This window comes from Lemur catta, chromosome X, assembly GCF_020740605.2.
Source record: "Lemur catta isolate mLemCat1 chromosome X, mLemCat1.pri, whole genome shotgun sequence".
Lineage (NCBI taxonomy): Eukaryota > Metazoa > Chordata > Mammalia > Primates > Lemuridae > Lemur > Lemur catta.
In genome coordinates this window covers 15,878,116-15,903,040 of record NC_059155.1, presented here as the reverse complement: position 1 = coordinate 15,903,040, position 24,925 = coordinate 15,878,116, and the positions used below count along the sequence as shown (strand labels likewise).

Genomic DNA, 24,925 nt, shown 5'->3' with positions numbered 1-24,925 from the left:
ACCTTTAGTATACTTTGATCACATCCTCTATCAGACTGTGGTGTTTGCTCATCTCTCTCTCCACTAGACTGCAACCTCTCCAAAACAAGAACTAGGATCCATTTTCACATTGTATCTCTAACATCTAGAATAGTGCCTAAAATGTAGTAAGCACTTATAAATGCTGAACAAATGAATGAATGAACAAATAGCAACAATAACAACAACAAAATGAACAAATAAGGTAGGCAGATCCAATTTAGTAGTAGATACACAGATTGCATGTGGTTTTAAATAAAGGATCAGAGATGAACAATTTCACCATAAATCAGGGAAAGCTCCATTCAAACAGGATGCTTCATTTTCCCTTTGTTAAAAGAAGAGCTGTATCTGGCAGCTAGACTTGGATCTCTTCCAAGTTGTCCTTATCCCTAACTACCAAGGTTGGTGTTCTTAGTAAGAGTGGTCCACTCCCTTAAATGTCAGCATCCACATCTTCTAGGCTCTAACCAATTTAGAAGCAGAGATCCTGACAGCTGCAACCTTGGTCCATATCTCCACTGAGGGAGATACATGTAACTTTTTGTTTACATTCTAGCAATAAGCAGATGTTTGTTTGCTTTCCCTGATGTATATGCCCTCTGCTTCATGGCAGCCGTTGGATTGCCTCGTCTTGCTTCCAACTGTTCTGCTAGCTTCCTCTTGATCCAGAGACAAGAACAGAAAGGAACAAAGAAATAAGCCACATATATCATTTTTCAGTTTTCTTGTGTGAAACCCTGTGACTGCCTCATTTCAATCAGAAGGAAATTAGTTCTTTGCCCTTTGAAGTGAGCTGAGTCACTCATCATTTAAAAACAATGAAACTGTGGAGAGACAGAGTAGTGCTTACAAAGGAATGCATGTAACATGACCATGGTTCTTTCCAGTCCTAGCTGTGCCACCAGCTAAGTATGTGACCTTGGATAAGGCACTTAACCTCTCCAGGCATTGGTTTCTTCATCTGTAAAATTAGGAGATTGGGCTATATGATACCTAAAGTCCCTTTTGCTCTTAAATTACATTTTGGACACATAAGCATGGATTTAAAGTGGTTTCACCATAGTACTCAACTCTACATTTTAAAGAATGACTGACTCATTCTAGATTCAAGCCTGTAAACCTATTCTCACAATTCCATCCCTCTGTCTTTCTAGTTGAATGCATGTTTGAAATATGTGATTCAAATTCAAATATGATATTCTTAGCCTGCTGAAAGGGCATAGTTGAAAGGGCATTGCTACTCTGTTCTAAGTGTCCCAGTCTGGCATCTGAAAACCCTGATTTCCTCTGTACATGCCATTGTTTTGATCTTATAGGGCAGTCTACATCCAGCATTCACCTGCCCTATGCCAACCTCTGAACTCACCTGACTGGGTTTTTTACTGTCAACATTGGGAAATTGTGTATCATGGAGAGAAGGTGGGGAACCAGAACTAAAGGTCTTCAGATGTGACATTCACAACCTTAACTGACAAGTTAAAGGTTGAAGAAGGCAATGAGTCATAAGTGAAGGATTCATAATAACCAGGCATATCATGGAGAACAGTGGGCCAGAAACTAGGTAGACATGGAAATAAAAACCTGGATGACATATATACCAATGGTTAAGGAAAGAAAATGGGGTAGTCAAAGTCTGAGCAAGCAGAAAAGAACCTAAAGTGGTCAGATTGCAAATGACAAGATGGCTAGTAAAGCTCTGGGCTAGTGCTTAGGGCCTAAGAGATCTTCCAAATCAAAAGCATAGGACAAGGCATACAGGAGAACAGATATAAGTTGCTGGCCTCCAAAGAGATCTTGATTCTGATCCAAGCAGACCCTTGCTGCTAGGAAAAGAATCATTCAAGAACATACACATAGGCAAGTAAATGAGTGAGGGCATCTGACTAGTCTGGGGAGTTAAAAGTCACTGGAAGTTAAAGGCAGTGACCAGCTGCTCCTGGCTCATGGAGTGTGGCACCATGGTGTGAGAAGCCAGTCTCACAATTCTTGGAGCATCCAAAAAGAAAAGGACAATATGATCACCATTCCTGTCCAACTTTCAAGGGGTGATTGCATCAATAAGCAGAAAAGTAGGTACATTGGTCTCAAAAGCCCTGTGATGCTCAGATTCCCTTCAGGGCTTCCTCATTTTTCAAGGGGCAAGTTCACCCTGGTCTAACACACTGAAGGTGAGGGAACCTGATTGAACACCAATGAGGAGCGAGTCAGGCAATACAGGACTGAGCTGATAGGATTGAGCCTATGAGACAGCAGAACTTCCAGTTCAGGAACGGCAGCCACTTGGCCACTTTGCACCCGCTTCCTATTCTCAGGTTTATGGCATACATTGTTACCTAATCGCAACCTTCTTTCCCAATGAACCCGGCAGTCCTTCTCAACACAAAGCTCTAGATAGCCACAACTAATGAACAGATCAATATTGGCAAGTGAAATCTAAGTATATTTTCCATCTATATTGCAATTAGTTGTTAGAACAACTACAGCCCCAGACTTGAGGCTTCAGGGAACTTTTTCTGTGTTGACTTTACAACCTCAATCCTCTATGCCTCTCTGTGGTTCACAGATACTACCTGGGGCTCCTGGTACTAAGGACAAAATCATTTTAATCATGTGATCCTGCTACATAGGTTCACAGTAATTGACACAGCCTATCCAACCATGCTTCTGCCTTGCATTTGGTGATTAACCCCTCATGACCCGTAACGCTGACCTTAAGGTAATGTAACACTCAGCCAGCACCACTGCCCTGCTGACCCAGCCACAGTGGATATGGTCTTAGATTTTAATTCTTCAGGACCTTTCTACATGCCATTTATAATATTTTTCATTTTTCTAAAGTGATCCAATTTCCTGGAAAAATCATTCTTGAAAAAGTTATTATCTTCTTGGTAATTCTTCAGGTAAAATAGGTCCAGAGGCTAGCTGCAGTGGCACCTTTCCAATTGAATATATAAATCAGAAGGTAGGCCTTACTTTAAAAGATTTCCTCCTATCAAATAGAACTCTTCCTCTGAAGGAGAAGATTTGTTTCTGGTCTTCTGGCCTCACTTACAAGCAACGTAAACAGAATACTCCCCTTCTCATTTGAAGATTCTTGTACAAATAAAAACAGCTTGTTAAATAGAGCAGTGATAGGGCCATTTTGCAAGGTTGTGCTGAAGAAAATCCATTAGTGATAAAATAGCTTTATGTTTTCTAGTAAGTTTAAAACACAGGAAGTCTTTATTTTTCCTACCTTTAATTTAGATGGAGCTCGATAATATTTGTCAGTTTAAAATTAACCAAAAATAGACAGGTTCTCAGAAAGACACCATATAACTTTGTTAAAATCTGGGAGAACAAAGATTATGAATTTTAGTATTTGAAAGCTACTTTTAAAGAGAAGTGATTTTATTAAGAAGTATTTGAGTCTGTAAATATATGTAGTTTTACTTTATGGGAAAAAATCTTTTGTTTCAATGAAGCAGAGTTACTTGTTTCATTTTGTTGTTTTGCTTTTAAACTAAACCCTACTACTTTACAAATAGATCCTGAGTGCTACAGAACTCTTTTCAAAAGTTAATGTCCCCTAAAAATTTAATGCAGTAATACACTACATATGATTCAGATATTTTCTAACAATTAGAGCAAACATTAACTAAAGCCCATTCAGTTATATGAGAACCATCGAGAGCTTTGAGATGCTTTTTTTAAATTTCTAGAGTGACTGAAAAAAACAACAATTTGAAAAAATAATATCATCTCACAATCCAGAACTAATATGTTTTAAACTGGAAAATAGTTAAAAGACTAGATTATTTGCCATACAAATATTTGGAATACATCAGCTATATTGCTGTTATATTAATACTGAAATAATTAAATTTAAAAGTAACATAATTTAGACCCTTCAAAGTTAAATGCCAGAATTAAACTTTCTATTCTAGAAATAAAACAGAGCTGTGGTTTTTTTAGCTTCAGATGTTTGGACCCTCAGCTATTCAAAGCAACCTAGGACCCCAAAATAAGAGAAATCATGAAAATAGCCAAGAGTTAAAGGTACATTGTTTATAGGTCTTATGTTTATGGTTATTTCACTAACCAGAGAAAAGGAGCCAAATTTCACACGAAACACTCCGCCCTCTCTCTAGGAAGAAGGAATATCTGCTGGATTAGCCCGGATAGCAAACTCCAGTACCATTAGCAACAAACCTGAAATGAATAAGAATAAAAAAAGAGAGATCAGAGAAAAACAACGGAAGGAGAGAGAAGTAGAGGGAAAGAGGATCAATATTATAAAATGCAAGAAGCATTAGACCCACCGATGTCAGTAATCAGAGATAGCAGAGCACAAGGAAGGGGACAAGCAGTACCTGCTAGTTAGTGATCTCGAGGCTTACAACCAAAGAGGAAACTAAGCCCTCACTAACAATGCAGAAAATCACTGAGTTGAAGAATCAGAAGAAAAAAAAAGAAGTTAGTCACTATCAGTTCATAGAGTATTCCAACCTTAATAATTTCCAAAGGTTTCCTATAATACAGAAAAAAAAACTGACATTTATAAAACCCTGAATCAATCATATTCAAAAAAACTCTTTACAAAGTCTGTGAAGCTTACAGTATATTTTAGTATGATTTCACCATAAAGAATCTTTTTTTTAACACTTGAGGGATAAAGCTTCAATTTTCCGAAAAAAAAAATCACAAATTCAAGACACTTAATGCCCACATCATGTAAGACAACTGAATAATCATTCTACATAGAAAATCCCAAAATTGTTAAATATTCCTTGAAGTAATACTAATGGGTGAATATGGATGGTGTTTTGGGAAATTATTGACTGGCACATTAGAGACAGTATACCATAGCAGTTACACATGAGGGTTCTGGAGCCAGACAGTCTAGGGCCAAATCCTCTCTCTGCGACTTACTGATCTCTCCTTTGGTGACCTCATACTAATTAACAGCTTATGTAAATTTTTTAATTGCTCTGTATCTCAGTTTCCTCCTCTGCGAAACATAGATAACAGATGTTGCTACAGTGGCTGAAGGAATTAAATGAGGTAAGATAGATAAAGGATTAGCATAGTGCCCAGGGTACAGAAAACACTCAATAAATGTTAGCAATTTAGCATTACACGTCATTGGGACATGTCAAATAATCTGCCCGCCTTTAGTCTCTCTTGATTCTAATCCCTGCCACACACCACCATCATACTAATTTTCTTAAAACTAACCTGCTAAAAAAAAGTTTGATGATTTCTTGTTGTGCTGCAGCCAAGTCTGAATGTCTTGTCTTTAAATTTAAGGTATTTAAGGTCCTCCTCAAATCAGGTACCTTTCTCTCATAATTACTATTAATTATGCGTTAGTATTTTCATCCCCATTTTACAGACAAGGAAACTGAGGCCCGTTTGGTTAAGAAAAATATTGCCCTGTGGAATAGTTTTACAGATTTACTTCCGGCTCAGCAAACCTGTAATAAATCTTAAAGTTACTCGTTAACAGTATTGTTTTTTTTTTTTCGGTCCCCAGCTAATCTTCCTCTCAGTTCACCGTAACTTTAAGCCATGGGGATGAATCCGACAAAGGGCTCGCAAAGGCTCGCGAGGGCTCGCGAGGCCTCGCGAGACCTCGCGATCTAAAACGAGAAGAGACTTCAGTGTCTCAAACTGCGCCATTTTCCTGCTGAACGTCTGGGAGAGGCTTTGTTGCCGCCGCTCTCGCTCAGGCCTCCGCCGCTGCAGCCCCCGCCCTGCCGTGCGCTGCTGCTGCCATCGCCGCTGCCACCTCCGCCACCCGGGCCTCGGTCGCTGCCACCCAAGCATCCGTGAGTCATTTTCTGCCCCTCTCCGGGCGCGCGATCTCTGATAGTCGCCACCGTAAAGAGATTTGCAGGCTTGCAAGATGGCAGACGCAGATCCTAAAATGGTCTCGGAATCTGCCGCCGAGGGGAATGCTGAAGAGGAGGAGATGGCTAGCTCGTCTAGTGATTCTGGGGAAGAATCTGAGAGCACTATCTCTGAAAGCAGTGGCTCTGAGAGCACTAGTTGCAGCAGCAGCTGCAGCGGCAGCAGCAGCGGCAGCCGCAGCAACAGCCGCAACCGCTTATATAGAAACAACAGGGCACCTGCGCCATTCAGAAGGGCCCCGCGGCCTGCGCGTGGTGCAAGTTTCCTGGATTCGCTGCCTCAGGCAGTTAGAAGTCGTGTGCAGGCGCTCAGAAATATTCAAGAAGAATTTGACAAGGTAGACTCCGTATTCTTAAAGGCAATTCATGATCTTGAGAGAAAATATGCTGAAATCAATAAGCCTCTGAATGATAGGCGATATAAAATCGGCAAAGCAAAATATAAGCTTACAAGAAAAGAATATGAACGTAATTCAGAGAAGCTCCGCAGTGATGAGGACGTGCAGGATGACGGCCCTAGTGAGATGCCTCCCTTAGAGGGTGAGGAAGAAGACCCTAAACAAAAACCTCGGGTGAAGGCTGAAAAGAAGGAAGTTCGTAAAAAAATTCCTGAGGTAAAGGCTGAAAAAAAAGCAAATTCTAAAGATTGTATGGCGGTGACACCTGAAGTAAAAGAAGGTCGTAAAGGAGTCCCCCAGGCAAAGGCAGAAGATAAACAGCCTAAAGCAAGAGAGGTTAAGGCAATGGCTACAGTAAAGGAGGCTCGTAAAAGAGTTCCTGAGGAAACGCTTCAGGAAACAGTGAATCTTAAAAGAGCTAGGAAGGAAAAGCCAGGAACACAAGATCCTAAACGCATTCCTCACTATTGGCTGACTGTTTTAAAGAAGGTTGAGAAGCTCGGGCCTATGATTCAGAAGTATGATGAGCCCATTCTGAAGTTCTTGTCTAATGTTACCCTGAGGTTCTCAAAACCTGGCCAGCCTATTAGTTACACCTTTGCATTTCATTTTCTGCGCAATCCATATTTCAGAAATGAGGTGCTGCTGAAGACATATTTTATAAAGTCAAAACCAGATCACAACAATCCCTCCTCTTGTGGATGGGAAATTGAAGATTGCAAAGGCTGCAAGATAGACTGGAGAAGAGGAAAGGATGTTACCATGACAACCACCCAGAGCCGCACAGCTGCCACTGGAGAAATTGAAATCCAGCCAAGAGTGGTTCGTAATGCATCATTCTTTAATTTCTTTAGTCCTCCTGAGATTCCTAAGATCGGAAAGCTGGAACCACGAGAAGATGCTATCCTTGATGAGGACTTTCAAATTGGTCAAATTTTACGTGGTAAGATCATCCTGAAATCAATGTATTAGCATACAGGTGAAGTCAATGGCACCTACTATCAAGATGGCAGAGATTAGGGAAACAGGAAATATCAAAAATAAAAAAGATGTTGAAAGATTTTTCAAGAATCTTAAAAATTCAAGAAGTGAAGCAAGTTCATATAGCCTTGAAAAAAGAAAAAGAAGAAAACCTGCCATATAATAACCTGAATGCTATTATTCCTTACAATCTCGTGTTTTCGTAGTTTCTTGGTAGTCTAGTTTAAAAAAAATTGTGCTAAAAAGTGTCTTAGTTTATTCTATCTAGCCTATTGTAGTGTAATATTCAAAATACATAAGCTGTTGTCAGTGATCTAAAGCATGTCAGTTTAGTGCTACAGAGTGTTGATTTTTGTGAAGTTCTTTTGTCATGTTCTTATTAGATTGTAGCTGTGAAAACTGTCAGAATTGTTAACTGAGACAAATATTTGCTTGAAAAAAAAAAAACAAAGTTTATGAAGTAGCAATGTAAGTGTTTTTTTTTCCTTTTTCCAGCCAGAAGACTAAAAGTTTAAATCTGCTTGCACTAGCTGTGCCTTCATTACTTTGCTATAGAAATAACAGCACTTATACTAATTAGAACAGTGTATTGTGAAATTTGCTTGAAAAAAAAGATTAGCTTACATTTAAGAATGTCTTTCAAGACCACATTTGATATGACTGTGAGCTTGTTTATGTGACTTAGTGATCTATAAATTTAATCAATATGAAGTTATTGTTTACCACTGAGGTGTTAGTATGACGTAGTATTTTAAAAAAGTGTTTCCTCATATTGTGTATTGTAAACTAACGATAGCACATTTTCTTTGTAATATGTTCTACTTTGCTTTTCATGAATATCACTTTACATCATTTGATACTGTTTTTCATGTTTTATTGCAAGTAAAATTAATAAATGTCAAATAAAGTGTGTCATGCTATGAAAATAAAAAGATTCAAATGATTCTATGTTTTCCATTATCTCTGTTTTTGGTGGGACGTAGGGGAGATATTTCAAATCTTTCATAACTACATGTTTCTGTGTATTTAATAACATTAAGGAGAAGGAGAATTAGATTGATTTGAAGTAAAGAAAGTGCATGAGGAGGAGAGGCAATGCAGGAGGAGACAAAAACAAAAAAGAAGGAAGGAGAAAGGGATAAACAAAGATGGCTGAATCACTGTTTGGTATACATTTTCTTTTCCTTTCCGAGAAGAAATAGGCAAAATGTCTACATGTGTGCACCCATAACAACATCTTTCACAAGAGGGCACTGGTACACAGGACCCATGATATATATGACTGGGTAAACGGACCTTAGAGCAACAGAAAGAAGGTAATCCTCTCACTGTTTGCCACTTGCTCTGCAGCCATTCTTTTTATGAGTTTCACATCCTCTGCTATCCAGAGTATGCTCTGGGGCACTTGGAGAGTAAAAAGCCTCATCTGTCATTACATCCAGATGAACACAAGACCTTTTTAGCTCCAGATAGAAAATGAAACAAAAAAGTAACATAAATACTGTAATACCAAAGAGAGCTGGGCACTGTAAACTATTAGTATCATGTGAATTGGTTGGTACTTTGGAATAGTCTTAGAACATCCTTTTTTTTTTTTGAGGCAGAGTCTCGCTCTGTTGCCAGGCTAGAGTGAGTGCCGTGGCGTCAGCCTAGCTCACAGCAACCTCAGACTCCTCGGCTTAAGCAATCCTACTGCCTCAGCCTCCCGAGTAGCTGGGACTACAGGCATGTGCCACCACGTCTGGCTAATTTTTTCTATATATATTTTTAGTTGGCCAGATAATTTCTGGGTTTTTTTTTTTTTTTTTTTTTTTTTGAGACAGAGTCTCGCTCTGTTGCCAGGCTAGAGTGAGTGCCGTGGCGTCAGCCTAGCTCACAGCAACCTCAAACTCCTGGGCTTAAGCGATCCTACTGCCTCAGCCTCCCGAGTAGCTGGGACTACAGGCATGTGCCACCACGTCTGGCTAATTTTTTCTATATATATTTTTAGTTGGCCAGATAATTTCTTTCTATGTTTTGTGTTTGTTTTTTTTTTTTTTTTTTTTTTTTTTGAGACAGAGTCTCGCTCTGTTGCCAGGCTAGAGTGAGTGCCATGGCGTCAGCCTAGCTCACAGCAACCTCTGACTCCTGGGCTTAAACGATCCTACTGCCTCAGCCTCCCGAGTAGCTGGGACCACAGGCATGCGCCACCATGCCCGGCTAATTTTTTCTATACATATTTTTAGTTGGCCAGATAATTTCTTTCTATTTTTAGTAGAGACGGGGGTCTCGCTCTTGCTGAGGCTGGTCTCGAACTCCTGACCTTGAGCGATCCACCTGCCTCAGCCTCCCAGAGTGCTAGGATTACAGGCATGAGCCACTTCGCCTGGCCCTTATATGAAGTAACAGTTTCACTGTCGCCCAAGCAAACCCACAAAAATTGTATTATTGATAGATCTATTTTGAGGGCTTTTCTTAATATTGCAACACAATTCAGTAGGCCTGTAAAAAAATAATAATGGTTGTTTTCTTAACTCTTCTCATATTCCAGCCTGGAAGGCCACTTTGAGAGGCCATCAATCAGGTCTGAGTGAGATTCTAAGTTGGAAGTCAACACTGATGGGAAGCAAACACCGCACTTAAATTAGGAAACCCTCAAAAATGCAATTCTGTCTACTGCAAATGATCCTAACAGAAAGGAGGGAAGGTGGCAGTGTCTAAATAAACCAATGTCATCACACGAGTAGCTAGCTTTCTGACAAATTGTTTTAGAAGAACATTTTTTAAAATGGAAAGAATGGAGAGGCCACTGTAAAACATTTATATAATCGAAGTATGAGTAACAGTCTACAAAATATTTCCCACATGAGTATTGTCTGAATCCAGAATTCCAATCAGCAATGTGCATCCAGAGATTCACTAAATAAAGCAGAAGCGGCTGTTTGTCCTGGAGAATAAAATAACAATGAATAAACCAGTTAAAAATTTGCAGAGTGCTTTTGTGTGCATTATTTAATTTGCTCTGCATCAGAACCCTCGAGGAAGAAATCATTAATTTCTCCATTTTATAGAAGAAAGAATTAGAGGTAAGAAAAAATAATTGACCTGAATCACATTACTAATAGGTGGTGACCTAGAGACTGAAAGCCAGGGCTTCTTGCTCTAAAAGTTCGTGTTTGTTGCTCTTTGCTATTTCCTTTTAAAATGAATGTTATTGCCATGCAGTTGAGAAAAGACATCAATTTTATTTATGCTTGTGTTTCACAGAAATTGACATATTTATATACAATTATATGAATATATAGTTATTTAGTTATACAACTCTTAGAATTCTGTTCATTCTAAGACTTAGCAGGCCATGACTATAATTTTGTATTATTTCTACTTGGGCAACAATTTCAAGGAATTCCGTTTATTTTCCATCAGCATGAAAGTATATTTTCCTGGATTTACTGGATGTTTTAATTACATAGACAGCTTCAGCATTTTTTACTTAGCCTGGAAGAGCTCTTTTTAAAAATAGTGTTAGCCACATATTGGTGGCTCATGCCACTTTGGGAGGCAGAAGCAGGAGGAAACCTCAAGCCCAGAAGTTGGACGTTACAATGAGCTATGATTGTGCCATTGCATTCCAACCTGGGTGACCAAAAAATAAATAAATAAATAAAATTTAAAAATTTAAATAATTTTTAAAAATTTAAATAAGTTTTCTCTATTTACAGAAGTCATACATTATTATTGTAGAAAATTTGGAAAAGACAGAAATTTAGTGCTTTTTAAAATATATTTTCAATCATGCCTAAGTGATTATATTCACAATTTGGTTTTACAAAATTACAATCATATTTTATTTTATAGCAATATAACTTAATTTTTATTAACAATATATCTTGATCATTACCCACATTGTATAAAATATTCCTTGAAAATATCTTTTTATGGTTATAAATTATTCATCAAATAATGTACAGTACTCTAATTTTTTTAACCAAATTCTGATTGTTGGAAGGTGAAGTTTTCCAGTGTTTCATCATTTTAAATTGTAGCACTCTTAAACATGCCTTTGCATAAATATTTATGTAGAAAAGATAAATTTGCATGAAGCAGTTGGAACTGTTGAATTTCCACCATCATCCAAATAGAACAATTTTACTGCTTTCTTATTCTTGAGTAAACAAAAATGCATTATTTTAGGTTGTCTAACTACTATAAACAGAAATAAACAGAATCTACATTGGGGAGATTTTCTTTACTTAAAGGTTTTATTTTGAGATAGAGTCACATACAGTTGTAAGAAATAGTACAGAAAAATCCCATATATCTTTTAAATAGTTTCTCCCAATGGTGCCATCTTGCACAACTATAGTATAGTATTAAGACTGGAATATTGCCATTGATGCAGTCAAGGTACAGAACAATGTCATCACCACAAGAATCTCTCATGTTGCCATTCTGTAGCCTCTCAACCAACCCCCTCCTTCAATAACAACAACCATTACTATGTTCTCCATGTCTATAGTAGCATCATTTCTAAAATATTGTGTAAATGGAATCATGCAGTATATAACCTTTTGGAACTGGCTTTTTTCATTCAGCATAATTCTCTGAAGATTCATCCAGGTTGTTGCACATATCAATAGTTCATTCCTTTTTATTTTATTTTATTTTATTTTATTTTTTAATTTTTAGTAGAGATGGGGTCTCACTCTTGGTCAGGCTGGCCTCAAACTCCTGAGCTCAAGCTATCCTCCCATCTCAGCCTCCTAGAATGCTAGGATTACAAGCATGAGCCACAATGTCCAGCCAGCCATGATTTCTTTAAATACTTTTTTATCCCCTCTCTCTTTCTCCTCTCATTTTGAGACTGATGACATGAATGTCAGATCCTTTTTTGAATTTCCACAGGTCCCTGAGTCTCTGTTCATTTTTTTTTCAGTCTATTTTCTCTCTGGTGTTTGGACTGGGTAATTTCCATTGTTCTATCATCAAGTTCACGGATTCTTTTGTCCCCACTATTCTGCTCTTAAACTCATCCACTGAGATTTTTACTTTGTTTACTGACTGCATTCTTCATTTCAAAAATGTCAATTTGTGTTGTTTTTTGTTTTTTGTTTTTTGTTTTGTTTGTTTTTTTGAGACAGGGTCTCACTGTGTTGCCCAGGCTAGAGTGAGTGCCGTGGCGTCAGCCTAGCTCAGCAACCTCAAACTCCTGGGCTCAAGCGATCCTCCTGCCTCAGCCTCCCCAGTAGCTAGGACTACAGGCATGCGCCACCATGCCCGGCTAATTTTTTCTACATATATATATTTTAGTTGGCCAGATAATTTCTTTCTATTTTTAGTAGAGACGGGGTCTCGCTCTTGCTGAGGCTGGTCTCGAACTCCTGACCTCGAGCGATCCACCCGCCTCGGCCTCCCAGAGTGCTAGGATTACAGGCGTGAGCCACCGCGCCCGGCAATTTGATTCTTTTTTATATCTTCTCTTTCTTTTTATTTCCTTTTTTTAATGGATACTCACTATATCACCTAGGCTCATCACAACTCCTGGGCTCAAGTGTATATCCTCGACTTCTTTGTTAAGACTTTCTATTTCTTTTCTGAGGCTTTCTATTTTTTTTTGTTTCAACTGTATTTATAATTGTTTGCTGAGCATTTTTGTGATGGCTTCTTTAAAATATTTGTTAGATAATTCTAACATATCTGTCATCTAAGTATTGGCATCTATTAATTGTCTCTTTTCATTCAGTTTGAAATTGTCTTCATTCTTGGTATGATGAGTGATTTTCTATTGAAACCTGGAAATTTTGCATGTTATGTTTGTTATGAGACTGTGGATATTATTTAAACCTTATATTTTAGCCTGCTTGCTCCGACACCACTCCAATGTGGAGAAGAAGGGGGCTCTACCCTGTTACTGCCAGGTGGGAGTAGAAGTGTAGTTTCTTCCCTTGGCTTGCATTTCCAACAAGATGTGTGGTACATTATTACTGCTGGGCTAAGGTCAGAGTTCCAGCTCCCCATTAGGTCTCTATTGATACCTCCCTGGCTAGGACAGGTAGGAATTCCTTGTTACTGCTTCCCAAGTGTCCTACACTGACATCACAGGGCCAGGGAACAGGAGAAGGCAGGCTTTATTACTCACTGAGAAGTGGTGAAAGTCCTAACTAGGCCTCCTCTGACACAACCCCCCGTGGGGATAGAGTGGAATTCCCATTACTGCTGTGTGAGAGAAGTCGTCCAGAATCCCCATGTGGTCTGCACTGACACTGCAGCCTAGAGAGGGGGGTCATTGATGCCTGCCAGAGATAACGTCCTGGCTCCCTACTTTGCCTTCTCTGACAGCACTCTAAGGTGATTTAGGGTACTTTTTTACAGCCTATCAAGGGTAGAAGTCTCACTCCCCACTTGGCCTTTGCTGGTGTGGATAGGGATGGGACCACAGTTTTAATCTCTGCTGTTTGGCTCTAATAGAGCCGATATTGTCTAAAAGTTTTCTGTCTTGCTAGGCTGCCCCTTTCCTTTTCCTCTGGTTGGAAAGAGAGCAGGCTTTTGTTGTGGATTTTTCTTTCCGTGCCATTTGGTATTTCTGAATTGCAATCTTTTTCCAAATCTATGATGTAGGAGGCAAAGACAAAACAAGCCACTCAGGAAACTCACCATCATGTCATCATATCATTCCTTGGGTTTAGCCACTCTGCCTTTTTCTATCTACCTCTCAGAGACTTCTTACGTTTGTTGTATATATAATTTCCAGAGCCTTTTGTTGTTCTCAGCAGGAGGGACAGAGAAAAGTATGTCTATTCCATTGTCAGTGGAAGAGAATTCTCAAAACCAACATTTAAAAATGAATGGGTTGAATTAACTTAAATTATAAGATATATGAAAAAAAACAATAACTAATTGTTTAATTTCCATTGTTGTTTTCAAGGTAACTGATGGAAGAAATGTACTACTAAGAAGCAATGCTACAAATATATTCCCAAAGGTACAGAAAGAGATATATTCAAGATTGTCATGCACACATTTTTGTAAACTTCAACAAAACTAGAAATAATATAAATGTCCATCAGTAAAGGATTGATTAAATAGATTATTGCACATCCCTGATTGATGTTTTTCCAGCATGCACAGTGCAGGTAAACTAGTTGGCAAAAGACTTCAATAATTCCAAACATCTTAATAGTTTTGGCCTTGATTTTGGACACTGAGTGCACCTGTCCATCTTGGTCCTTTGCCTAGGATACCTTGAGCCTCCACACAATCTAGCAAGTAAAGGCTTAACACTTGCATAACAGGGGGCTTTAGGGCCATACATTACCACTATAACTGATGCCTATTCCAGTTGGTTGAGGCTAAAGCCCTTAACAAATATTAAATATCTTGTATATCACTGCTAGGTCCATACACACTATAGAATACCACATAGCTATTAGAATGAACAAAACCACCTCTAGGGAAGAACAGCAGATTGAACAAATATATTTATCCCCACTCACTCCTAAAATCTCACTAAAATGACAGCAAAGAATTTTTAAAAATTCTTTATGACTTTATGACCCAAAAGGACAAAGAGAACATGAGAGGAGATGACAGTAGAAGAGAAATGTCAACACAAGTTTTGTAAGCTGGAAAGTAGATGGACAGGTGGTAACTGATTTAGCAGTGCAGATAATACTGCAACTTAAGCCTGAAACTGGGGAGAAGCCAAGGAAAATCAAGGCAATGCATGCTGCAGAACCTCAGAAAGTCTTAGGATTTAGAGGCATCAAGAATGTCTAGAGGCAGGGGTGTGGGTAGGACTGAAAATAGAAAGATAGATTGGCAGTTGTTATAAGGAATATATAGCCCCCCTCTTCAGTTCACTCGTGTACTCCGTGGAGTAATTTCCTTTTGCCAATGCATGTAGAAGACTGGAGGGTTTTTTCCTGCTGAAAAAGTTTGTATGAGTAAGAACTGGGATGAGTTGCCACACTGAAAATGAGGATATAAAATCTGTATGTCAAATGGTTTAATCTTCAATCTCCATCCTACTCCTCTTGTATATCCCAGAATACTGGCAGCTAGGCTTATATCACGTTATAGGAAATTGGACTGTTTCTCTCTGTGGAACCTAAATTGTTCAATAAAAAAAAATACTGACATTTTGGAGAATCCCAGTGAAAAAGCCTCCTGAGCTTAAAGGCAAATGTACCATATAACAGTGCCTACTCATGTATACAGAACGTCTAATCAGCTTCTTAATATCTTACTGTAATATAAAAATGGATGACAAGATGTTAAGGGAATAGGTAAAAACAATAGAATAGAAAAGGTGAACTTGTTAGAAAGAGAGACAATACAGGGAACAGAAGAAAACTTTAAGATGACTTACCTTTCAGAGAGATGAGAATATACAGCATTCATGAACAATTGGCTAAAAAAATATTCAGAGAATAAGAAATAGTTCTTGGAAATTAAAAATAAGATGAAAATAGAAGTGTTAGAATATAAATTGGAGGAGACCTCGTGGAAACTAGAACAAAAAGACAAAAAGGTGGAAAATAGGGAGAAGAAATGACCTGAGGATCAATCTAGGATGTCCAACATTTGGATGACACTTACTAGAGAATACAGAAATGGGAAAAAATAAAAAATAAAATTATCCAAGAAGTAATGCAAGAAAAATTTCTAGAACTGAAGGAAATGACTTTCCTGACTGAAAGGGCCTACTGAGTACCTAATATGATGAATAAAAATAGATTACATCAGGGCATAGTGAAATTTCAGAACTTCATGGAATAAAAGTGGCAATGTTGAAGAAGCTAGAAAGCAATGAATCAATGCTTTTAAAAGTTTAACGAAAGGCTATTTCCAACCTAGAAGTCTACACTCAGCCAAACTTAATAGTAGAATAAAGGGATTTTCAGATTTGAAAAGTTTCAGTTAACATTTTCTCTCTCAAGTAACCTTGCCCAGAAAGTTTTGGAGGTCGTATTCAATCAAGACAAGGAGTAATCAAAAAAGAGGAAGAGTATGTGGACAATAGTAATGAGAAGTGTTTTCAGAGCTTTTCCCAAGAAGCTGTAGAACCTGTACTAGGCTCCCTCCCACCAGTAGGTCAACCAAATAAAATCCATTTTTGAGAGAACATTTAGTGGGAAAGGTTGAATAGGATTGCCTTGATTAAAGAGTAAAGCACCAAAAACAATAGGCAATGAGAAGTTTTTCAAGGAAAACTTTTCCAAAAACGGCAAGAAAACACCTATGGAAGGTGTGAAAGGAGGAAGATATTACAGAATTGTATTTTAGCCTCCTGCATAGAGAATATTTCAGCCTCTAAGATACTCTTGAAAGTTATTCTGGTGGGTGGATGGCAGAGTGGCAACCAGGTAGCTCAACCTTCTTTACAAGTCACAGAGATGATTTTCAGGAAAATGAGGGATTAGGCCAAGTTGGTGTGACCATGCTATTACTTCTCTTTCCTGCTTACACTCAAGTGCCCTATGCTAAGCATGCTTTCCTTGCCTAGCGAAAACTTACCATTAACTTGAAACAAACCTGCCTTTCATTTAAACCAATATCAAATCTTGTAGATCTCTTATCTACCTTAACCAGTATCAAATCTTGGTCTTGCCAGTCCCTTTTAACTAATTTTCAGAGGTCTGCTAAATAAATCCATACTAAGATGTTAATGACAGATAGTAGATTGGTGTACTACCCATCCAGAGATATTTGCATTTCATCATACTACCCATAGAGACCAAAGACTGGGGATCGATCTTCTAATTTCAAATGAGCTAGTGAGGGTAATAATATTTAAAGGTAGGAATCATCAGATCTCACAACATACACAGCCACTTACTTCACCTCTGGGCGAAACTAGCTGGAAATTTGCATGTGAAACCATGTCAACGTATTTTCTGGAACTTACTTATTCACATAGTCTTGGTGAGCCACAAATTGACCCCAAAATCAATCAACCAATTAATCAAAAAGAAGAAACATTTTTGAGATTATCACAAGGTTATTCTGGCTTAAGGTGGGGGAAAATCTTGAAATAATTTTAAACATGATCCAAGACATGTTAGAGGTTAATGAATTTGTCATTAAAACATGTCCCAAATATAAAATCTGGTATGTTTTGAATTAAAGCACTGAGAGAAGATTAAGTCCACTTAAAACTGCTTTATTCAAGATGTCATATTATAATCTGAGACAATGAAATGTCTAAAAAGTAATATGATGTTATTATGTAATATAAAATACAAAGGAATCACATGCAATCAAGTGATTTATATTGGTAATCCAAATAACATTAAAACATGTGAACCAATGTAATTGGCAACAGGATCATGTCCAGAATAACACTTGAGTCACATCAGGTCATCCTGAGCAAACATACTGGACAGTCCCATAACTTTGAAATCTAAGGAAAGTGATAGGGGACTCAGGGATTTCACTAAACGCAGCAAGTACATATCTCATATTTAGAGCTATCAAATTCACATTGTGAACTTTAGCACAAATCTCACTGCAACTCAGGAAGAATGTTCTAATTCTGGTAATAGCATTTACTGAAGTATTCTGAGGACTTCAGCTAAATCATACCTAACTCAAAATATGAAATCTAAATTAGGGCATAAGGAAGAGCATGAAAATAAATATATTAGTATGTAAAAGGTGAGGATGTTATTTAACTACTTTGTAATGTATGATGAAGCCAGGAACTCACTTTGGTATGCTGGGTATAGTGGCAAGAACCCAGTACTCAATACCACATTCTCTGAGGGGCAGGAGGCAGCAATGCCATAACATTCCACAAATGTCCTTTCACACAGTAAAAATATTTCTGACAGTCACTCTGCCCAAACTTTCCTATTCATAACACTGTCAGCTGGTGTGTCACTCACAGTGACAGGAAAGCAGAGAGGGAAAGATGATTGTGGTGAAAAAGATGGTAGGAGTTAACTCACTGCATGGTGAACAAGCAAGAAGCACCTCAACTGCCCATTGTCACAAAGACTGCAGGCACATTCCTGGCTCAGATGGTTGAGAGGGAAAATATTCCAGTGGCCTCAGGGAAACAGGTAGTCCCAATATTCAAATGATTGCAATTCAAAATGATGATATGAAATTGAGTTGAATTAGAGCGTCAAAAGTGATAGAGCTTGAGGGATCTTGGTGGGCAGGGTACTTTTTCCAGTAATGGGGTGGGGGAAACCTGTGCATCCATTCAGGCTGCTATAACAAAATGCCATAGACTGGGAAGCTTATAAAGAATAGACATTTATTTCTCACAGTTCTGGAGGCTGGGAAGACCAAAATCAAGGTGCCGGCAGATTCAATGTCTGGTGAGGACCCTTTTCCTGGTTCACACATGACTCTTCATTGTGTCCTCACATGGTGGAAGGAGTGAGGGATTTCTCTGGAGACTCTTTTATAAGGTCACTAATGCCATTGATGAGGTCTTTGTCCTCATGACCTAACAACCTTTCAAAGGTCATACCTCCTAATACCATCACCTTGGAGGATAGGATTTCAACATAAGAATTTGGAGGGAACATAAACATTCAAACCATAGCTGGGCCTGTGGAAGCCTAGCTTCAAATTAAATCTTACACAGAAGTTCAGTTTGTTAAAAAAAATCAAAAAGAACAACTTTGATTAAAGGGGCCATCTAGAACTTCCTGCTCATTCTCTTCTTTTTTCTGTTAAATGTCACTAGGAACATTTTTATTTATTTTTTTTATTTCAGCATATTATGGGTTACAAAAGTTTAGGTTACATATATTGCCTTTGCCTTCCCCCCTTTTAACTATCAGTTATCTCTAAGGTGCTTCCAAGGAATTCCAGGGCTGTTCAACACATCCTTGGAAAATGGCATATCTAAGCCCAAAATTATTCTGCCCAAAGTCACCCATCTTGAGCTTGTATCAAACCAGATGTTTTCCCATCTCTTGACTCCCAAACCTATGCACGATTCCCAGCTGTCACCCTTATGTCAAAAGGCTCTCCTTAATTTCCTTGTATGAGCACATGACATTGTTATCACTACTTCACTGAGTAGCTCCAGCAAATCAGAAAAGCTTTTACTGTAAGTGAGATCTTTAGGAATATAGATTATACATAAATGGAAGTGATGTTTATTTCAAAGAGGTGTTCATAATGTTAGAAACCAGGCCCGGCGTGGTGGCTCACGCCTGTAATCCTAGCACTCTGGGAGGCCAAGGCGGGTGGATAGCTCGAGGTCAGGAGTTCGAGACCAGCCTGAGCAAGAGCGAGACCCCATCTCTACTAAAAATAGAAAGAAATTATCTGGCCAACTAAATATATATATATAGAAAAAATTAGCCTTGCATGGCAGTGCATGCCTGTAGTCCCAGCTACTCGGGAGGCTGAGGCAGGAGGATTGCTTCAGCCCAGGAGTTTGAGGTTTCTGTGAGCGAGGCTGACGCCACGGCACTCACTCTAGCCCGGGCAACAGAGTGAGACTCTGTCTCCAAAAAAAAAAAAAAAAAAAGAAACCAACTAACCAACTATGGTTAGTCTTAAGTGTAAGAAATTTTCTATAGCGTTTGTTTTTATATCCTAGCAAAATTAAATACCTAACCCAATGCAAGCCCTCAAAGAACAAAATATGTTTGCGTTTTTTGATTAGCTTATAAATTGGCATTCTGTGGCGTTTTCAGAAAGGATCCATGATGTGCAAACTGAAATATCACCTTTTTAGATATGTATAAAATAGATGTTTGTTAGGAACTTAATTGTCTTTGTAGAAAAGTATTACCCAAATAGTTGTTGCATATTTGGATATAACAACCTGTGACATATGTAAAAATATAAGTGTGACTAGCTGTGAAGTTTATAGTCTTTTTTTACAGTTTGCTCCAGAGTCTTGCATTTAAGTATCTTTGTTTCAAGAAGGGAAAAAATTGAATAGTCTTGCCTTGGGGCATCTTAGCGACCAAAACAATCCCATTGTTTCATTTCAGACTGTTCATGTAAGGTGGTAATAGATGAAATCCAGAGAGATCTTTTTTTTCCCCTTGCCATGACCATATAATAATGGTCTCTTAAGACACAGAATCGATTAGACTGATTTTGCTTTTGCCTCTACTCTTGTGTGTTCCTTCTGAAATGACCCTCACTTGGCCTGTGGTCAGGAGTTTTACAGCCACAGGAATTACTTTCTCCGGAAGCTGACCTTTCTTTGTTTGGGATTTGTTTTTAAGCAAGCTGAGAGAGGTTTGTGGCCCTTCTGCTGTGGGCTTTTTTCTTTCATTTTTTAAAGCAGCTTTGATTTTCTGCTTTAAGTCTGTTTGGTTTTGAAGTGAGGTAACAAAATGACCCAGGAGGGAAGGCATGCACATCCACAGTTGTCTGAGAATTTTTGTTAGCTCTATGATTTCCATCTACCCAGCTCCACCACCCCACTCTGGATGGCTTCTGCCACTTCTATAGGCCATGCAGGGAACTAAGATCTCTTCCCATCTATCCTGAGTGATGTCTGGAAAGTCCTTTTACTGTGGATTCAGTCAAGATAAGGTTGACTCATTGTAACCAGAGCCTTTACAAAGAAAACTAAAGGGCAATAAAGCAAAATCAGAGATAAATAAAGAGACAACACCTCAGAGCAAACTTGTTATTCTAACTTAAAATCCACTTCAGCTCAGTTTGGCTAGTGCAATTTCAAAAAAAATCCAGGTTTCTTTCCTTCACCTAACTCTTTCTAGGCAAACAAAAGTATGCTAGAATGACCTATTCTGGCTTTTAATCTGGGGTTGATTTGAAATGCAGGATCCTTGATTTCTCTTAAAACTTATTTCCCATTCCTTTCTGGACACGAGTCCTCCATCTCATACTCTCTGACCCTTGGTTTTGCCAGACTTTCATTTGGCAGATGCCTTCTCTTGAGTTTTACCTCACTTAGTTCTTGGTACACTTCAAAAGGAAGGTGAATTCATATCAGGTCTTAAAGATTTCTTCTTCAGCTGCAAGCTGTCAATCATTGATCTTTCAGTTACCTTTTTCACAGGTCTCAGAGATCTCTATGACCATAGTATTCTGACTTACTGCTCTTTTCTTGTTCAGTTCATTTCAGACACATTCATAAATCAATTAAACTTCTTCTCTTTATGTTCTAATTATGTTATTTCCCTCAATTTATCAAAACTACTTCTCCCTTTGGAGAGCTCTGTGCTCTGTTCTGGAATAATGAGTTCCATTTGTTCTCAGTGCATTCTCAGAGTAGAGATCACTGGCATGCCCTCAGCCCAGTGATGGCCAGGAAATTCCAGGTTACCAGGTGTGCTGGTTTCTCCATGTCCCCAGGAGGCAATTCCCCAGAAACCATGACCACAATTTTATGATGCCAAAAATTTTTACATGCTCATCAAATACAGCACTTTCTAACAAATCTAATGTTCCTCTGAAACTACATTTGTCTTTCTACTGAAATTATAAGAAATCACCTAAGTATTCATTTATTTTGTTAACACATAAATAGCTGGATTGCAAGAAGAAGCTGGTGTGGAGAAAGTCCACTCAGAGAGAATTAGTGTTATTCCATATCACAGAAATTCCTTCTCAACTCTTCGATCTGCTCTTTCCTTGGATAGGCTCTACTAAACTGAATCCAGAGTGAATTGGTAAAAAAGTAATGGTACCCCACATTACTTATTCACACATACACATAAACAAAATATAAGTAATATGCAACTTTAGCCTTAATAGAAGCTAGATAGTTAAGAAATGCAACTTTCATTAGAGTATTACATTTAACATATTTCGTAGACAAAGAAGCATGTCGTCATAGTTTATTAGTTTGTGTAATACTATAAAAACATATACATTATTCTTTAAAGAGATCCACTATGGTTGTAGTGTGAGTGCAACAAACATGGTAGTTTAAGATCAAAAGCTTTTGCCTCTTAAGGGCTCATTTGGGCATTCCTCTTACCAGCCAGAAATCATTAACCAAAATTTGACAATATCCATTCTTCCCCACCTCCATCCCTTGTCCACACTGAAGGCAAAATGATCATTTAAAAAATGTAAATCTAATCACATTATTCCTCTGCTTGAAACCCTTTAATGGTTTTGCTTTGCATTTATAATAAAGTGCACATTCTTTAACACAGACATCAAGACTCTACATAATCGTGTTTCTGCCTACCATTCCTACCTTGTCTCATGTTCCAGCCTAGATCTCTCTCCAATCTTTAGCCACAATGACTTTTCAGTTACTTGAGCATGCCTAGATGTTCTTTACTTCCCCAACAGTCCTCCACCCACTCTCTGCATGGCTGGAACTTCTCATTCTTCAGATCTCAGCTTAAATATTGCCTCCTCAGAGAGGGCTCCCGGGTCACCCAAGCTAAACAACCACATTAAAGTATGTAATCCCAGTTGTTTTCTCTCTGTGTCCTTTGTTTCTTTGATAGAATTTATCAGCATTTGTAATTAAGTATCTGGCCATATAAGTGTCTAATGTCTGTCTCTCCACTAAACTAAAAGCTTCATGAGGGCAGAGAATGCATTCATTTTATATTGTAACAATGTAATACCTAGTAGAGAACCTGGCACTTAGTAAGCAATCAATGTATATTTCTCCATTAAATTAAGATAAATGGGAGATTTATTGCCAAAATATAGTTTTATTTAAATAGGGAAAATAAGACAAAATTACCCAGCCTAAAGCAAGGACCTGATTTCATTCATGGTTATAAACTTGAGTGTAACTCCTGAATGTTTTTGAAAGATTAGTTCCAACAGTAAGAGAAGATAAGGAGGTAAAAAAAATATATATATATTTTTAAAAAATTTTTTTAAATTTAAAAATAATGTTTTTGAAAGAAACAAATATAATTTTAGATGGCATCAATTTCAAATGTTTCATAGTATCTTTGATTTACAAAAAGAAATGTAATTTAAGGTTTTTTAAAATGCTTTCTGTTCAATTTAATATTAATTGGTTGAGAATAATTTTACTATACAGATGCTCAGATACAAATATAATTTCATATATTATAAATCAATTTTTAAAAAAGAAAGATACATATTTGGTCCCATACACATTGTAGAGTAAAGCAAAGGATCTGCAGCTGGAATCCATTTGTCTCCTTTGCTTTTAAAATGAAGCCTGCCAAAATATGACTCTGATGCTACATTAGTAGATGTGCTAATTGAAGTAACTGCCACAAGAAAATATCATTTTCAAATTGCATTTTAAAAGGCTCCTTAGATCAGAGGGTAGGAATGGTGAAATACCTCTGTTTTAATCTGACATCTGCAAAAGGAATATCCAGAAGTAGTGCTAAACTTCTACATATTTAGGCCATCTGCCAAAACAAGCAATTAAACAGTTGTTGCATGTACACTCACAAAAGGAGAAAGAAGCATTAGAAGAAATCCTTGGTCCACGAAAACTATGCCCACTAACTTTCCCCAGGAGTTTCTGAACTGTCAAGGACTCTGACTTTCTGGTAGTGTTCCCTTCAAAATAATCCAGGAGCCCAGCAGGAAAGTAACAGCTGCCACAACACAAATCATTTTATCATTGTGTTAACACATGTCCAAAATAACATATGCCTGAACTTGTGAGGGAACATGCTAAGCTCCATTTCACTATTTTGGGGCTCTAGAGTTTGATACATTTATGTTTTTTTTTTAATCCATGTACCAGTACCATACTGTTTTAGTTATTGTAGTTTTTGAGCCAGGTTTTGTTATTTATTAGAGCAAGTCCTCTTCATTAGTTTTTTTTTCTCAGAAAATATTTGTTATTTTTTACTATATGTTCTTTAGGATGGAGCTCAAAATCACTTTGCCAAAGTGCAAAAATAATCTCTGGGATTTTTATTGTGAATTTTATTAAAACCATTTCAACAACTTAAACATTTTTGTCTTCTTATCCATATTTCAGAATTTTTTTGTAAAGTTTTATCATTTTCTTCATATAGGTCCTACACATTTCTTGTTGAGGTTATTTCACAGGTATATTACATGTTTTGGTGTTATAGCAAATGGGCTCTCCACTGTGTTACTGAAATGGTTACTGAAATGTTTAGAAAAACTGGTAAATTTTAAATTCTCATTCTAAATATATTTCATTCAGATTCTTTAGGGTTACAAAATCATTGCATCTGCAGATATTGTGTCTTCTGATTTCTAGTAGTGATGGCTCTTATTTCTGTTTCCTGCTCTATTGTTCTGGCTAGGGAATAAAAAATTAAATTATAATGGTGATAGCAGGTCTTCGTATCTTGTTTCTGATTTTAGTTGGAATACATCTATAGTGATCTACCATTGCATATGATGCTAGCTGATTGACTCAGGATAGACAATTTCCATCCCAGTAAAGAAAAAAGAATATATGATATTCTTTATGAATTAATGTGTCATCCTTACTCTTCCAATCTTTGACATTGTTCCAAATTTAGCACTTGGGCTGCAGAAGAAGGGACTGCATTACTCATTAAATAAAACTGGCCTGTCATGTTTAAATATCTCTTAAAATATTTTGAGATGAAAGGCCAAAGCATGTTTTAAAAGTAGTCTGCATTAAAAGTAGGGCTAGTAGAGGTGTGTAGCAGGTTGTACAATATTCAACCTGAGCATTATGATAATGAGGCCTTTTTCTATGGATACGAGCCATTCATCTAGAAGAAGGGAAGCCAA

At 37.7% G+C, this 24,925-nt stretch overlaps 1 protein-coding gene and 1 long non-coding RNA gene across 3 annotated transcripts in view; one reads left to right on the top strand and one right to left on the bottom strand.

Moving 5' to 3' along the window:
- Positions 1-232: 232 nt before the first annotated feature.
- LOC123628530 overlaps positions 233-24,925 on the bottom strand; it is a 46,955-nt gene continuing 22,262 nt past the window's right edge. Inside the window, exons 1-3 of one of the 2 annotated variants that reach the window (XR_006731687.1) lie at positions 4,933-4,988; positions 4,103-4,212; positions 233-680 (exon numbers count right to left, since the gene is read on the bottom strand). This is a non-coding gene — a long non-coding RNA (uncharacterized LOC123628530). Of the gene's footprint in view, positions 681-4,102; positions 4,213-4,932; positions 4,989-24,925 lie in introns of those variants that run through there. The other variant, XR_006731688.1, reaches the window with a different exon arrangement.
- On the top strand, positions 5,688-7,788 carry NAP1L3 (nucleosome assembly protein 1 like 3). The gene has a single exon (XM_045538287.1). The coding sequence runs from the start codon at positions 5,909-5,911 to the stop codon at positions 7,280-7,282; it is 1,374 nt and encodes a 457-aa protein (XP_045394243.1). The 5' UTR covers positions 5,688-5,908; the 3' UTR covers positions 7,283-7,788.

Bases quoted from the DNA above. Each gene is read 5' to 3' on its own strand.
- NAP1L3 (XM_045538287.1), top strand. From the start codon at position 5,909: ATGGCAGACGCAGATCCTAAAATGGTCTCGGAATCTGCCGCCGAGGGG.